Raw genomic sequence first — 17,934 nt, 5'->3', positions numbered from 1 at the left:
GGGCTCCAAATTGTTGTGAAAGAAATGGGACAGCACTTTGAAGATGAGTCCGCCATTCATAACACTTTGCATCACTTTATAAAAACTGCCCTTATTCACAGCCAGTGCCTACCTACATGCTTCGCCTATTTATACATGTCTATCACATCTATTTTAGTATTTAAGCTGATCGTTTTATTATTAGTTTCATAAATACACTTTCCTGTGTGATAGGGGTTGTAATATTAATATATAATAATATTCATTATAAATTGCATTTCCATATTCTTTTACTTTGCTCATCAGTCATTTCTCATCATGTTAACCTTATTATTATTATTGTTATTAAATATATAGCCTATCCTTCCATTCCGTCTCCCTTTGAGAACAGTGAGAAAGCACTATTGTGTTTGTTGACATTCCAACCGCGATGCATAACTAATTTGCATACTTAAATGATTGACGTTCGGAGGATCCCCCTCATTCCCCTGGTAACGCTATGAACTGTGGGTAATTTATTTGCCAAAGTCAGCTAAAGTCAGCATCGATGCTGACTTTGGCAAAGGGCACATAAAGGGGCGGAGCTGTGCCCTCACTGACTTACCGATTTCAAATGGGACATCCCTCAAGGCTCAAGCCCTCGCAGACTTCACATGAACGCGAAGCTAAGTCAGTGAGGGCTCATTGAGTCAGCAAGGGAGCGGATTGGGATTGGGCCTATGAGCTCGCACGAGTACATGAACCACGTGACCAGGCTGTTTTCTGCCCCTCAATGTCATAGCCTAACTCTTTATGGCTCTGGGGGGCACGTACCATAGAGTAATAAAAGGATATATATGACGTGTGACTCACACCCACACCGCAGGGGCAGCAAAACTGACAAAGAACAGAAAAACAAACATTAAACATTAACAAAACGCCAGCGGAAAGTATATTAAGCCTAACTCTAAAAAGTATGTTTTAACCATAAACTGCTTTGACATGTAGACCATGGGTAAAGGGCCTATTACAGCTACTTGTCGATAAGTGACTGGGGTCACTAGAGGTCCCTGCTCCAATACAATGTGACGAAACAATAATTAAAGTAAGAACAATGTTTATACAATGCTTTGTGTCCTCCCCTCTCTTTCAGGTTAGCATCTACATGAAGGGACCAGTCTGAACGATCAGCATTTATATACAAGCCACTGGGAGAACACAAACACACCAGGATGGAAAAGCGTGCATATGGTGAGATGGACGGGCAGACTGTAAAGGTCCTTTCAAACGGGAAGCGAGGAACGAAGGCGTTGTTGCCTGGATCAACGACAGGTCTCCTCCAGGTCTGCTCAAGAGGGGGCGCAACAACGCAAGCGTTAAAAAAAAGGCTAAACAGTATCCATGTCTGGTGAGTCGCGGGCGTGTGCACGAAACGAGCACGTGCAACAAATTCACGGGACCGCACTCACGTAAATACACTTGAGTTGTCGCAGTGCACCACGCAAAAAACGCAGGTCTCATTGAAAATGAACTATAAGCGCGTTATATCGCTTCACGTTTGAAAGGCCCTTTACGCACCTAGTAATTCATTTTCAATCAGACCTGCGTTATTTTTCTGTACGCACGGAGAAGTCGAGCGGCGACAACGCAAGCGTATTTACGTGGGCGCGGTCCCGTGAAATTGTCGCGCCTACTCGTTTCGTGCATACACCCGCAACTGACCAGACGTGGATTCTGTTGAGCTTTTTTCTTTACGCTTGCATTGGCACGCCCCTCATGAGCAGACCTGGAGCAGACCTGTCGTTGATCCAGGCGACAACGTCTGCGTTAATCGATGCCCGTCTGAAAGTACCTTCAGACAGACAGACGCAAACAACTTTGTACTAAAATGTTTAACTCTTATCTTACATCTAACACTAAAGGTGTTTGCACACTGGTGCGTTTCTTCTTCTTCTTACGGAAGCGAATTTTGGAGGACAACATTTTTTAAATCGACCACACTTTTTCCACACTGCCGCCGAATATTTCGTCCGTATAAAGAGTGTGCAAACACCTACAAAATTAAAACAAATTAAAACAAACATTTTTCTCATCATGGCCAAAATCATGTGCCTGGGTGCAGAGTCTGCAGACTGCTTATGTGGTCTGCCGTGTTTTGAACCTGAAAATTTGACCACTTTTCTCCAATGAGCACCAGAGCACTGCTTGGTTACCATCTCCAGGCCAACAATAAAACAGAGCTGGCCTTCTTTATGATCTTATTAAGCTCATGCAGTTTGCCGGCCTTTATGCCACCTCCCCAGCTGCTAGAACATCCTCAAAAGCTGTAGTGTTATTACAGTTTACTGAGATGACTGTACACCCCCCCCCCCCCCCCCCCCCGCAATTATCACAATTATTACATACAAAATGATGACAATAATTTTGCTTAATAGTAATGTTCATACATTTTGAAACATTTAGATAGAGATCTAGATAGGTCTAGATATTATGCAAGTCCAAAAGCCAATCAGTATTTTCTATTCATTTGTTCCCGTGCTCAATGCCAAAAACACAATTAAATCATTATTAGTATTTGTATGACAATTGTATGACAATGATTAATCATCAAGTAAAATGTCATGAACGTGACAGCCCTGTGTGATGTTTGATATCATATTAGGCTAGCAAAATGTTATTCACTTATCCTAAATTGTAACCTATAGACATTTCCGTTTTCAAATCTCCTCATTTAACTGTGTCATTTCTGTGTGAATGAGATTCAGACAGCGATGAAGGCCCGTTTGATGGACCAGACCTTATTGCACCAGTGAGGAAGAAGATGGCGCTTATTAGCCAGGAAGTGAAAAATGGTGGTGGTGCTTAATTACTTTCTGTCCTTATCATCCTTCAGTGGTGTAAAGTAACTAAGTACATTTACTCAAGTACTGTACTTAAGTACAATATTTGAGGTAGTTGTACTTTTTGAGTATTTCCAATTTCCTGTATACATTTCAGAGCCAAAAAATAATAATACTTTTACTCCACTACAATAATTTTAAAACTTTAGTTACTAGTTACTTTGTAGATTTTATAGCAAATCTACAAGCTCACAATGTGTCGCATCGAAGATTTTGTACACATTTTTGATTTGTGAAAGTACTTTTAGTACTTTTTGAACTTTTGTACTTTTACTTGAGTACATTTTGAATACGAGACTTATACTGTCTACATTGCAGTATTTTTATTTAATTTGAGTACATTTTCCACCACTGTCATCCTTAATGTTTTGCATTTTATTTGCACGTGTTTTTTATTAATCGGATTGCTTTGCCTTGATCCTAGTGAAAGGGCAGGATCCTCTGAGAATAGCGCCACCTGTTGAGGACTCATTATTTTCACCTGGCACACGTTCCAATGTTGGAAACTACATGGACTGTACCAAGTCCAACAATGATGATGAAATGGAGCGGCAGTTACAGTGGGAGGAACAATTAGAAATGAAACATGTAGGTGAACAGGCAATAGTGGACAGTAACTAACTATAATTGACTTCCTTTTTCGTTTGTTTTTTGCAAGCACATGACGTTGACTCCACTGGATTTAAATATAAATATTTGTAGGCTACTTTTGACTCCACTACATTTCTTTCTTGTTTTAAATTTTTTGGGGGAAATGTTCAAAATTTCAACACAGCAAAGAACATGCACTTTGTAAATTGTACTTTTGAATACTTGAGTACACTTTGTCCACTGTTGTGCGAACAGGGAACAAAAGATGAAAGAGAAGAAGAAACGGCTAAAAGGAATGGAGAGAGTTATGAACGAGTAGAAAGAGAAGAGAAGACCACCAATGAGGAGGCGAAGAATGAGGAAAGAGGAGAGGAGGACAGGAAGGAAGCTCCTAGCACCGTTCCTCCAAGGTTGTTATAGTTTGGGATTTTATATATATTATATATATTTATATATATTTTATATATATATTAAAAAAAAATATATATATATATATATATATATTTTTTTTTGTATGTATAGTTTAGTTTTTATTACTATATGTTAGTATCAGTTTTACTTTACTGTATGTATGAGATAGTCAGGGGTGAGATTCAAAAAGCTCATAAGGAACTTTTCTCATGATTTTTGTTAGTTTTAGTAAGTTTTGAAAACACAATAGTTTCATTTAGTTCTCGTGTTTAGTAAAGCTTCATTTTTACGTTATATTTCAGTTAAACTATGTAACAATTGGGGTGGTTGTATTTTCCAATTTTTACTATTTCGTGTCAAAGGTCATGTCTCAACAGAATTTCCACCTGATGGTCAAGATTCAATTTATCCCCTGAGCAAGCAGACTATTAGCTCAATGGTATAAAAGTTTCAGCACTTGCGCAAGAAACCGGGTTAAATTCCTGAGTTGATGATACATACTAGTTCAGCTTTAACTAAAATATTCTAGCTTTGGTTGTTTCAGTGAACTTTAACGAATGCTGGGGTTTAAGTGGTTAATAACCCTGACCCTTCCTTTCAGGTGGGAGGACTTCTTCACCTCAGAGACGCTGACTGACACCCAAAACAGCCAATCACAATCCTACTGCCCCCTCACAGGCCCCTCCCCTCGTAGAATGACTGGCGGCTCTCAAACCCCGGAGCTGTTCAGCGAGGACGATGAGGAGGCGGAGCTCACTTCCTCTCAGTCCACCAATCTGTCCAATCAGGCCTTATCTGATCAGGACACGCCCATGACCGACACCCTCATCATCCATCCAGAGCAGAGAGTTCATCAGTGGGGGGGGATTGAAAGCCAAAGCATCCAATCGGAGCCAGGGGAGCTGTCTGCGTCCAACAAGGTTAGTTTTTATTTTTATTAAAATGTTTTTTTTCCTCCCCAATTCTAGTTTTCCTAGTTTTAGTTAAGTATAATAAACTTTCCGTCCAATCAGGCCTCATCTGATGAGGACACGTCCATGACTGACACCCTCATCATCCAACCAGAGGAGAGGAGGCGAGAGCAAGGAGAGCTTGTCGTGAGAGTGCATCAGGGGGAGGAGTTTTGCAGCCAAATCGTCCAATCGGAGACAGGGGTGGAGCTGTCAGAGTCTCAGGCGTCATCAGACTTTGACATTCCGTGCACGCCAGAGTCCCATCCTCCATCGCCGGAAGAACTGGCACAACTATACAGGAAGTTGGCATCGGGAGAGGAACTAGTCATTGGGAAAGGAGGTCATGGCAAAGATGCTTAATTTATAGGAAGCCAGGCGATCCCACGCTTTGTCACTTTGTATAGGTGTGAAAATGGTACGCAAATTGTTTCCACAAGTGCACATCGTGTGTTGCTGGGACAGAAAGAGGCAGATAACAAAAGTAGATTTTCTCCAGATTTGTCTCTCTGGAAAAAGTCATTTTAGTGTCAGAATGTTGGGAAGATGTGCCACTTGTGAACAATGGGTCCAATATTGAGTTCAGTGACCATTGGGCTAAAGAATGGGTCAGCTGTGTTCACTTCTAGTTCTCCCTTTGGAATGAATAACCTACTTCTGGTCTCCTAAAGCAGGGGTTCGCAAACTTTTTCATGTCAAGGACCCCCAAATTGACATTTATCAGCCCGCGGACCCCCATTTGTACGGCTCTAGCAGTGATTCTCAACTGTTTTCCTTTCAAGGACCCCCAGTTTGACGTGCATTATGCCATGGACGCCCATTTAATGGCATTTCTATCTCTGGGACCACAATTTATATTGTAAAAATCTATTTTATCTATTTTCCAACTATAATTTTGCTGGGGGGGAGACCCCTGGGGGTCTCCAACGGACCCCACTTTGGGAAGCACTGTCCTAAAGGGACAAGCACCTACCGTCTTGGGCTCTCACAACTCTGCAGGAAGTCTGCAGATTCAGGCAGTAGCCTAGTCATCATCAGGAAAGAAAGTCAGCCACAATTTGTTAATGTTTGCCTTTGCTACTTTACTACAATGGTAATGTTTACATGTACACGTTTTATGGAATATTAATCCATATGTTATGTTGCTTATTTTAAGTTAAATATCATGGTGGCTACACCTACTGTAGAATGTCTGATGTTATTTTATTGGGTTCATAATATTTATACTTATAGTGTTTATAATATTATGAATATTATGTTACTGCTATTAAGTACTTTTTGAAAAGCAAATAGCAGGAAGTGTGCAATAGGCTATAAATAAAGTTTTATTTTCACCTGTTGGAAATCTCATAATGGTGTTTAATTTTTGTCAATGTACACATCTCATCACCACCGCCCTATTTCTATTCTAAGCTCCATCTCGAAAGTGATGGAAAAAATTGTCTATGAACAGGTTGAAAAGTATCTTGCCACTAATAAATTAATGTACGAGTTCCAATCTGGTTTCAGAACATCCCACTCCACTGACACATGCCTTCTCTATTTGAGCGACCACATCAAACATGAAGAGGATGCTGGCAAATACTGCGGCATGGCCACCCCTTTTTTCCCCTCACTGTATATGTTTCTTTTCCCTTTTTACCTCTTTTATGATGAATTCCTGTTCTGTTCTTTGACTATATAGAAGTGTCTATTTGAACGTCTCTAAATGTTTTGATGAATTGAACAAGGTGGACCCTCTTGTAAACAAGTGTAATGCTTTATTGGGTCGTCCACTCACAGTTAAAAGTCTTTGTCTTGAGTTGTGCTTGAAATGTACTGTAATTCTGCAAACTGTTAATAAATATTTCAATCAATCAATCAAAACCACTACGTACTGTACCTCCCACCACATTTGACTCTTAACTAGAAATAAGGACTAAAATTACATGAAATAGGAGCTTCAGCAACAACATCAGAGCTGGGGGACCATAGAGAATATGGCCAAGAGGTGGAGCAATTGTGTTGCAGCCCTGTGCCAGCAGCCGGCATAATGGGGATAAGCAAGTATATTAAGTAAGAAATACATTTGATTAAAATGGTCGTTGGGGTCCACGACTCCCCGACTCCCTACTCTCCAGCCAAATGTGTCAATAGACATATAGCATCAAATCGGTTGAACGGTAGGCCTACCAGCTATTTGAAAATAAAGCCCTGGGCCCAGTACAAAGCCCTGCATTGGAAGTTGGGAACCCCGGTCAAGAAAGTATACAGCTCAAGTTCTACAGACAGGCAGGCAGGCACTGCTAGCAGAAAGGACCCATATAGATATTTAACTCTATTAAATTAACTCTATTTAACACATAGTGGCACATATAGTAAGGGTCTGTCTGTCTGCCTGCCTGTAAAATTACAATATTTACCTCTGAGATGTGGAGTAGAAGTAAAAGTATTCGCTCTCCCTCTCTCACTATATTCTATGCAACACACACATTTTCTCACAACAGTAAACTGGACACATTGTTGTGGTATAATTGAAATTCTATTTGTGTTGTTTAACCAGGAAATCAGTTTTGAGGGCCGGTGAGGAAAGTCTGTGTACTGCAACTCCAGAGTGTCAGAGATGGACAGCCAGTATGGATCTTCAGGGCTCCAGCAGGAAGAAGTACAGCGCTTTCCACGTTTGCGAGCAGTTCCAGGAAAGGAGAAAGGAGATGGCCTTCCTTTTTCAACTTTTTCAACAATTTTTTCCTGTTCATGGCTTCTTGTCATTTATTTTAGGGGGACTGAAGAACACAAGAATGCAGATAAGGCTCTCTCCAACTGGAGCACCGCCCCAGTAAGAAAGGTCTCGGTCTCTCCATCTCTACTCTCATCAGCACGATGCTTCCCTGTGGTGAAGCTTGTATTGGTTCTGTTGGTTTTCATGTTTCATCTGAAACATGAAACGGAATCTCATTTCCTCAGGCCTAAAAACAATATTGGACAATGGACGATTTTCATATACCTCTCACATTTTCGACTTGTGATTTGTTATGAAATATGTATGCATTCACATTGCTGTTTATTAGACCTGCAGTCAGCACTTTATCTTCGTGTTTATTTCTATTTCTACGTTTTTTGTTTTTACCATATTTTAGTTGGAAAAAGGCGGGTCCCACAGAATTGCCAAGGTGGGGCCCACCTCAGGTCCAGGTAGAACCCACTGACAACCCACATGGGCAAGCCCAGTTAGGACCCACTAGGGTCCCACATAAAATTGCCTAGGTGGGGCCCACCTAGGGCCCAGGTAGAACCCACTTAAAGCCCACACGGGCAAGCCCAAATGGGAACCATCTGGTGCCAGCTGACAAGCCCACTTGAGGCCCATATAGTTCAGCCCACCTTGAAACCATAAGGGACCCATGTCAGCCCCACATAAATTGCCAAGGTGGGGCCCACCTAGGACCCAGGTAGAACCAACTTAAAGCCCACGTGGGCATCCCAGTTAGGACCCACTTGGGTCCCACATAAATTGCCAAGTTGGGGGTTCAACAAAAGTACAGGTCAATACAAAAAACCTGATACAAGGAAAAAACAAAATTGTTTACACCAGGGTCCTCAATTTTTCAATTAATCCGAACATTTAAAGACTAACTAAAATCGTCTAAATGTAAACTACAGCAAATCTGGGGAATCTGGGCAGAAGACAGTAGCCTAAATTTGGTCTAACTGGCTAAACCTATACTGTTCTTATCTGTTCTATATACTGTTCTTGTCATTTATCTGGAAACTATTGACTCAGTGAATGAGGAGTAGTACTAAAAATAACAGTCCGTTCAAATTGTATGTTAAGTTTACTTGCAATTCATCTATACATGGAAACATTTGTTTCATCAAACTCAATCAAATGCAGTGGGGAACAGAACAGTCTTTAACTGTGTTTTAACATAAGAGTGCCAGCATACCTGCTGTTTTCTGGGAGTTTTTACATATGTGGTGCATAAAAACTGCTGGTTTATAATAAACCTTAAAAACATCAAAGGAGTAGTTCCTACCAAACACTCTCCATTGGGACTCCTACTGGAGACTGATGTTCACAAACTATATCAGGGTTCCCCAATAGGCGGCCCGCGGGCCATTTGCGGCCCGCGGAGTGCCCCCTGGAAGACTTTTTTTTTTTTTAAAGTTTTGTTTTGGGGGGGGGGGGGTGTCCCAGATATAAATGGCATTAAATGGGGGTCAGTAGCCTATGCATGTCAAACTGGGCACCCCCTCAAGGACCACTGGTTGAGAACAATTTTTAATTAATTAATGAAAAAATAAAAAAAACCAATTTTTCAAGCGTGCGGACAAAGTCAAAATATGGCCCTTGAGGAAAATTAATTGGGGAACCCTGAACTATATGGTAAGGATATTATGTACATGCAATGAGTATCTGGATAATATATGTCTAATAACATAAGTGGATATTTAGGTTTAGATTGATTTAAAACAGATTAAAAGTTAAATTAAGAACAATACAAAGGTCTACAAGTTTGGCAAAGGGGGGCAGCTGTGCAATAAAGAAATAAAAAACACAGACTGCACAAATATTAATTAATGCAGCAGAGTCAAAGAGGATTGCTCTACATTATTTCAGTAACATCAGAATCAAGTAGAACCAGCTCTGGTGAAGAAACAACTGCTCATACTGTGATTTACCTACCAGCGTCTTACAAAGAAAAACAGTTAGGCATGTGTATGTGTCCCATACAGTACAACCCTGTGAATTGATTTAATTACTAAAAGCTTTTCCACACATATCACAATTATTTGGGTTTCTCTCCCGTGTGAATTCTCTGGTGTGTTTTAAGGTTTCCCATTGTAGAGAAGTGTTGTCCACAATGATCACATCCATAGGGTTTCTCTCCCGTGTGAATTCTCTTGTGGTTTTTAAGGATGGACATTGTAGAGAAGTGTTGTCCACACTGATCACATCCATAGGGTTTCTCACCAGTATGAATTCTCTGGTGTGTTTTAAGGTTTCCCATTGTAGAGAAGTGTTGTCCACAATGATCACATCCATAGGGTTTCTCTCCTGTGTGAATTCTCTTGTGGTTTTTAAGGATGGACATTGTAGAGAATTGTTGTCCACACTGATCACATCCATAGGGTTTCTCTCCAGTATGAACTCTCTGGTGGTTTTTCAGGGTGGACTTGTCATAGAAGTGTTGTCCACACTGATCACATCCATAGGGTTTCTCCCCAGTGTGAATTCTCTGGTGTCTTTTCAGGGTGCCTTTGTCAGAGAAGTGTTGTCCACACTGATCACATCCATGGGGTTTCTCTCCAGTATGAACTCTCTGGTGGTTTTTCAGGGTGGACTCGTCAGAGAAGTGTTGTCCACACTGATCACATCCATAGGGTTTCTCCCCAGTGTGAATTCTTTGGTGTATTTTAAGGCTGTCCATTCTAGAGAAGCATTGTCCACACTGATCACATCCATGGGGTTTCTCTCCAGTATGAACTCTCTGGTGGTTTTTCAGGTTGGACTTGTCAGAGAAGTGTTGTCCACACTGATCACATCCATAGGGTTTCTCCCCAGTGTGAATTCTTTGGTGTATTTTAAGGCTGTCCATTCTAGAGAAGCATTGTCCACACTGATCACATCCATAGGCTTTCTCCCCAGTGTGAATTCTTTGGTGTATTTTAAGGCTGTCCATTCTAGAGAAGCATTGTCCACACTGATCACATCCATAGGCTTTCTCTCCAGTGTGAATTCTCTGGTGGTATTTAAGGCTGGACATTTGAGAGAAGTGTTGTCCACACTGATCACATCCATGGGGTTTCTCTCCAGTATGAACTCTCTGGTGGCTTTTCAGGGTGGACTTGTCAGAGAAGTGTTGTCCACACTGATCACATCCATAGGGTTTCTCCCCAGTGTGAATTCTTTGGTGTATTTTAAGGCTGTCCATTCTAGAGAAGCATTGTCCACACTGATCACATCCATAGGCTTTCTCTCCAGTGTGAATTCTTTGGTGTATTTTAAGGCTGGACATTTGAGAGAAGTGTTGTCCACACTGATCACATCCATAGGGTTTCTCTCCAGTGTGAATTCTCTGGTGGTATTTAAGGCTGGACATTTGAGAGAAGTGTTGTCCACACTGATCACATCCATGGGGTTTCTCTCCAGTATGAACTCTCTGGTGGCTTTTCAGGGTGGACTTGTCAGAGAAGTGTTGTCCACACTGATCACATCCATAGGGTTTCTCCCCAGTGTGAATTCTTTGGTGTATTTTAAGGCTGTCCATTCTAGAGAAGCATTTTCCACACTGATCACATCCATAGGCTTTCTCTCCAGTGTGAATTATTTGGTGTATTTTAAGGCTGGACATTTGAGAGAAGTGTTGTCCACACTGATCACATCCATAGGGTTTCTCTCCAGTGTGAATTCTCTGGTGGTATTTAAGGCTGGACATTTGAGAGAAGTGTTGTCCACACTGATCACATCCATGGTGTTTCTCTCCAGTATGAATTCTCTGGTGGCTTTTCAGGGTGTACTTTGTAGGGAAGCGTTTACCACACTGATCACAGCAGTGGTGTTTTTGCTTAGCCAAGCTTCTTTGTTCCTTCACCTCTGGTAGAACAGGGAAGCCAGACTGATGACGCAACACTGGACAAAGACAAATTAAATAATTATTGTTTAGAGGACACTACTTCATAAACATAAAATAGCAAAGAAATTACCACAATTGACATTTTTACCAGCCCACCAACAAAACAAAAACATCCTTATGGCATGCTGTATATCCATATAGACACAATAAGTAACTTACTGTGTTGTTTTATAATGTCATTTATATTGTATGCCGTTATAATGTTTGGATAGGCTTTATTTTTGAAATATTTAAGGACCCTTATATCGAAAGGCCTTCTTGATTAGAAGAGGTCACTGTGACATTTGGCCTAGTTAAGGCAGGTGTGTGAGTTTAGATGATTGCACTCACTGGATAGTAATCAGCTGTGTGGGCTTGCAAACATCATTTGTGTTAGTGCAGCAATGCGATGCTTTCCTTCTCACCTTCTACATACCTTCACCAGGAGGCAATACTGTAAGTTAGGACTCATATGGAAGTGTTGTATTTCATGTTGTGAACTTGTGAATGTCAATTTCATGCATAATAAGTTAAGGATTTCATGGTAATTTTGGATTCAAGAGGATTGTATTTACAAGCTACTGTAAAATTAAGAACAGGACAACTGAACTCATGCATGTTGTATTGTATTTTAGGTTTGTTTCAGTTTTTACTCCATGACCTTGTAAAATATGAAGAACCACTCAGTAAAGGAACTTTACATCACGATTCTGTCATTCTTTCTATGGGGAATTGGAGTTTAGCTCGCTGTTGAGCTGAAGTTAAGCTATACACTTTGGCAGGAACAGCACACTTACAGAGGTCTTGATGATCCTTGGTGTTCAGCTGAAGTCTGGAGTCCACAGTCAGATGTGATCAGAAATGATTGATATCCTGGAGGAGTTGTGGAGAACTGACAACTACAAACTCTTCTTATACTAGAGAGTCTGAGGTGGAACCACTAACTGCTTGGTGTTGATTGGCCAAAGAGGAGAACAATAGAATCCTGTCACCAATCACAACCTAACAAACTGCTGCATGTGCTCCACCCCTCTCTAGCTCCTCCCCCACGTAATGTGCTCCACCCCTCTGTAGCTCCTCCCCCAGGTCATGCTAGCAACATTCTAGAAATAAACTGCTAACTGTGAGATTGCTTTGTAAGCTTCATATTTAATGAATCTAAACTATATCCAAATTATAATACATTGATGTATGAATATAAGTAGGCTACATCCTATCAGTCTATGACGTGAGTAAAGTAAATGCAGGAGTCAGCATCAATCCCAAATAACAGACACTGTCAGAGTCAAAGCATATAATATAGAAAACATGATTAATATCATAGCAAATTTCAATAACGTAATTCAATGTAATTAGCATGAATCACATATACAATCACAACTTAAAAAACACACACATTACAGCGCAGAAGAGAAAGAAAGAGAAAAACTCAATAAAATGCAGTGGGAAACAGAACATTCTTTAATTGTGATGTAACATAAATCAGAGTGCCAGCATACCTGCTCTTTTCTGGGAGTTTTTCCATATGTGGTGCATAAAAACTGCTGTTTTATAATAAACCTTAAAAACCTCAAATGAGTAGTTCCTACCAAACACTCCCCATTGGGACGCCTACTGGAGACTGAGGTTCACAAATGATATGCTATGGATATTGTAATATGTAAATGCAATGAGTATCTGGATAATATATGTCTAACAGTATTGAATAATATAAGTGGATATTAATGAATGCAGCAGAGTCAAAGAGGATTGCTCTACATTTTTTTCAGTAACATCAGAACCAAGTAGAACCAGCTCTGGTGAAGAAACAACTGCTCATACTGTGATTTACATCCCATCAAATAAAACAGTTTGGCTTATTTGTTTCAATTTGACAGTCTTCATAAATAGTAGGCACACTGTGAAGGCCTTCACATATTTTACGATGTCATATTTTATATCTGATGACTGCACTTTTATTCAATGTTTTTCAAATGCTAAATAATGAACAAACCCCACATTCTTTCCCCAGGTTAAAATGTAAACAGGCTAAATGATGATGGCTGATGCATTCACTATAGACAATGCATTCAAATGCAGAGATTAAACGTGTTAATGGTCACTGGTTGTCTGGCATTGGACAGATCACCTGTTAATGACCACATTATGGATGAACTGAGACCATTTTACACCTCTTTGACTCATGAGTTTCAGCAGAACTACAGAACTTCCTTTGTGAAATGTTAAAGGTGCTGTAAGGGATATGTTTTGTTAAAATGGCTCTAGTAAATCATTGATATATTGTTTGTTCAGTAACAGAGGTCCTCCCATATATCTCCATACCTACTTCACTAACATCATTATTACTGTTTCATAATGTGAATTGTGTTAAAAGTACAATTGCTCAACAGTAATATGAAGGGGGAATTAAGGCCTGGGCTCTACTGTATTTAAGAACATATTCGCCTACTTTACTTACATACCCATGACTTCTGGGGCATAGGTTGTCAACAAGTGATCTCTGTATGTCAGTAAGAACATATGTCTATACAATATTTCTTTCACATGTTTTATGTATAAAATGCACATGTGTGCTTACAACATGTATCAGTAGAAAATACATTATATACAAAAACGAGTGTTAATTTCTTCTCTCAGTTGGAGTGATAATGCACAACCATTATTTACATTTATCAAAGAAATACACACAAAACACTACTACATAGACCAATATTGTTTTTGTATTATATACTAAGAAACAAAAGTGGTAAAAAGGTCCATTCCAAGCATTCATGAACAAACTCTGAGACAAAATAATAAATCATCTAAATGTAAATTACAGCAAATCTACAGGTAGAATTACAGTGAAACAAAGACAGTGCTGTGTAATAAAAGGATGATGGTAATAATAATATCCACACTGATCACACACTGATCGTCCACGGTTATGTTTTGTATTTAGTTGTGCTTGAAATTTACTGTAATTCAGAGAGTTCAGCTATTTTACTATAAGCTATAACAAACAGAAAGGTAATATATAGGCTAGGTTTTTTTTGTTTGTTTTAGTTGTCGAGTAACACTAAATTAACTTGTAGGCATATTGTATATTTTTGTATGAAGCACAAACGAACTCTGATTGATTGACATTTTTATTCAGTTTGTAGAATGGGTACATTTCAACAAAAGTACAAGTCAATACAATAATCTGCTAAAAATTCTAAATCGAATCTACAGATAATCCACAGGTCAAATTACAAAGATTAAGATTGAGAATAAATTGATTATTGAGACCGTAGGTGGATATATTCCACTAAGGCATCACACTACGATATAACATACGGTAAAATGGCAGACAAACGTGACACAACGTGGCACGATGCAACCATGTTGTCAATTTGTAGATAATGGCAGACAGTTCCCGGCAGGTGGGGGTATTGATCACACTGTGATCAAATAGCCATGTTCATTTGGGGCTCCTTGACATTAAAATAACATACAACCATAGACTGTATACAACCCTCCCGGCTCCCGGTCAGGCTGGTATGTATCGCACATCTGTCTCTTGCTGGCATGAGTGAAACATTTCTGTTATAATGACCTTGTCCGCGTGAGGGCGACAAAGACGGTGCACAGTCATAGTGCACACTGCACAGTGTGCAACGAAAACAGAAAACAGAAAATGCCAAGAGTGAGACCTTAGTGTCTTAATGTGTTTCGCCACCGGGCGGCGGCGATTTGTCGATTTGGCCTTTTTTAACATTGATTTAGACTCTAAATCAATGTTAAAAAAGGCCAATTTTAGAGGAATACAGACATCCCACCCTAGAGTGGTGCAACTCCGTGTGGGGGTCCCCGGGGGGGGGGGGGGGGGGGGGGGGGTTCAGACCCACAGGATAGAGCCCAGGGTGCCGGGCCGGTTCCTGCGAGCCACCCCGCGTCCGAAACGGTAGAGAAATGACCCACTACTGTACTGTACTGTACTGTACTGTACTGTACTGTACTGTACTGTACTGTACTGTTCTGGCACACCCGAAATCATCATATATACAGTTAATATGTGCATGTGTGTTTGTGTTTGCGTTTGGTTGCGCACAGGTGGTGAAAAACCACCACGCTGTTTTCGTGCTCAGACCCAGCCAGCCAGCCAGCAAGCCACACACATAGTGCTCAGACCCAGCCAGCCAGCCAGCAAGCCACACACATAGTGCTCAGACCCAGCCAGCCAGCCAGCCAGCAAGCCACACACATAGTGCTCAGACCCAGCCAGCCAGCCAGCCACACACATAGTGCTCAGACCCAGCCAGCCAGCCAGCAAGCCACACACATATAGTCCATGAGCCAGACAAGTTTTCATTACGAAATGAGTGGGCAAAACCATACCTATATTAAATTGTTTAGAAGGTCAATATAAGTAAATTAATATATGATAACACTTCCACAGGAGCAGCTTTTTCATATTTATCACACATTTTGTTATTTTCACCTATATACATGTGAATAGGATGAAAAAACTTAAGAACTAGTGATCACCATGAAACTTCCCTAGTAGGCCACATTGAAATGCTCTGATGTATGATTACATCTATCTAGAACACTCTAATATACACATTCATATTGATACAGATAGGAGTATTAAATAATTAATGCACAAAATCTCTGTACGTGCATACACACGTCCATCTAGTAGACCATGGGTTTTCAACAGGTGGTCCGTGGACCACTGGTGGTCCGTGGAGGTATTGCATGTGGTCCCTGACCATGCATTTAGTAATGTAGGATTTGTTGATTTTTTTTAAATGTTCTTTCCACTAGTTGAGAAACCGTGAACTGAATGACCTGGTGACCTATGATGAGTCCATGTCATTTACTGACAAGTTGGAGTTCAAGAAATTCAACAGAAAAAGGGAGTTAGAATCTCAAGAAAGGGGAAGTGCACTGAATGACCTGGTGACCTATGATGAGTCCATCCATGTAGTCATTTACTGACAAGTTGGAGTTCAAGAAATTCAACAGAAAAAGGGAGTTAGAATCTCAAGAAAGGGGAAGTGCACCGGATTGTCTGGTTGAGTCATTATTATTAGGACATTTTACCAGTAGTAGTCAACGGTTGAGAAACAGTGGGATGTTGTATACACATGGGATGCATAGCAAGTGTTAAGTTACAAAAGCACTAATCTTAGCCCATATCCCCACCCAACACATTAGTGGTCCCCAGGTTGATTTGAAAAAATGCATTGAATGAGTAGTGCCCATGACGCGGGAACGAAATTCATTTTCTAGGCACTTTTTATGGGGTCCCAACACGGCCTATAGTTGATTAATTACATGAAAACAATGATTTATTGTATTACAAGTTTTCTGAAATTGTATATTTAAATATGCAAATTAGGCATTATATAGGAAAATATGCCTGATTTTGCATGACTGTCAATTGAATATTGTATTGACAGAGTCAACATTCTTATTTCATTTTGTTAACATGTCAAAATCAAAGGTTTTAAATGAGGGAATATTCAATGTCCATATAGTAGCCAATGTATCATCTAACTATAAATGCAAAGTCTCTGTGTCTGTACAGCTGTACGTCTGTAATACATGTAACACCAAAACCGTTCGCCCCACCTACTTCAAATTCGACACACGCGTTCTACACCCCTACAGGGAGTGCAGTGCCCGGTGTTGAGTTGGTCGGACCCATGATTGTCCAGAACCGCCACAAAAGGCCTCTGCCCGGGCCACAGCTGACATCACAAGGCCTCTGCCTCTGCAACTCCATATTTGGGCATGCCTAAATACGGGTTCGTCCCACCGACTTCTGACATCTGCATAGACAGAGAGGGGGGAAGGGAAGGGCAGTTGCAAGTTGCAACACACACATTTTCTCACAACAGTAAACTGGACACATTGTTGTGGTATAATTGAAATTCTATTTGTGTTGTTTAACCAGGAAATCAGTTTTGAGGGCCGGTGAGGAAAGTCTGTGTACTGCAACTCCAGAGTGTCAGAGATGGACAGCCAGTATGGATCTTCAGGGCTCCAGCAGGAAGAAGTACAGCGCTTTCCACGTTTGCGAGCAGCTCCAGGAAAGGAGAAAGGAGATGGCCTTCCTTTTTCAACACATTTTTTCCTGTTCATGGCTTCTTGTCATTTATTTTAGGGGGACTGAAGAACACAAGAATGCAGATAAGGCTCTCTCCAACTGGAGCACCGCCCCAGTAAGAAAGGTCTCTGTCTCTCCATCTCTACTCTCATCAGCACGATGCTTCCCTGTGGTGAAGCTTGTATTGGTTCTGTTGGTTTTCATGTTTCATCTGAAACATGAAACGGAATCTCATTTCCTCAGGCCTAAAAACAATATTGGCCAATGGACGATTTTCATATACCTCTCACATTTTCGACTTGTGATTTGTTATGAAATATGTATGCATTCACATTGCTGTTTATTAGACCTGCAGTCAGCACTTTATCTTCGTGTTTATTTCTATTTCTACGTTTTTTGTTTTTACCATATTTTAGTCCCTGTGGAGCATTATTGGTATATGTCTTTGC

General features: G+C 40.5%; 1 protein-coding gene across 1 annotated transcript; it reads left to right on the top strand.

The window, feature by feature from the left end:
- Positions 1-1,143: 1,143 nt before the first annotated feature.
- LOC306918529 (uncharacterized protein) lies at positions 1,144-5,173 on the top strand (the record flags this gene model as incomplete). The annotated part of the gene is made up of 6 exons (XM_079531428.1): positions 1,144-1,209; positions 2,724-2,810; positions 3,283-3,446; positions 3,705-3,859; positions 4,462-4,780; positions 4,874-5,173. The coding sequence occupies exons 1-6, from the start codon at positions 1,191-1,193 to the stop codon at positions 5,171-5,173; spliced, it is 1,044 nt and encodes a 347-aa protein (XP_079387554.1). The 5' UTR covers positions 1,144-1,190.
- Positions 5,174-17,934: the final 12,761 nt, after the last annotated feature.

The sequence above is a fragment of the Electrona antarctica genome, assembly GCF_951216825.1.
Source record: "Electrona antarctica genome assembly, contig: scaffold_117, whole genome shotgun sequence".
Classification (NCBI taxonomy): domain Eukaryota; kingdom Metazoa; phylum Chordata; class Actinopteri; order Myctophiformes; family Myctophidae; genus Electrona; species Electrona antarctica.
The sequence above is the reverse complement of the archived record's forward strand: the minus strand, read 5'-3'. Positions and strand labels throughout refer to the sequence as shown.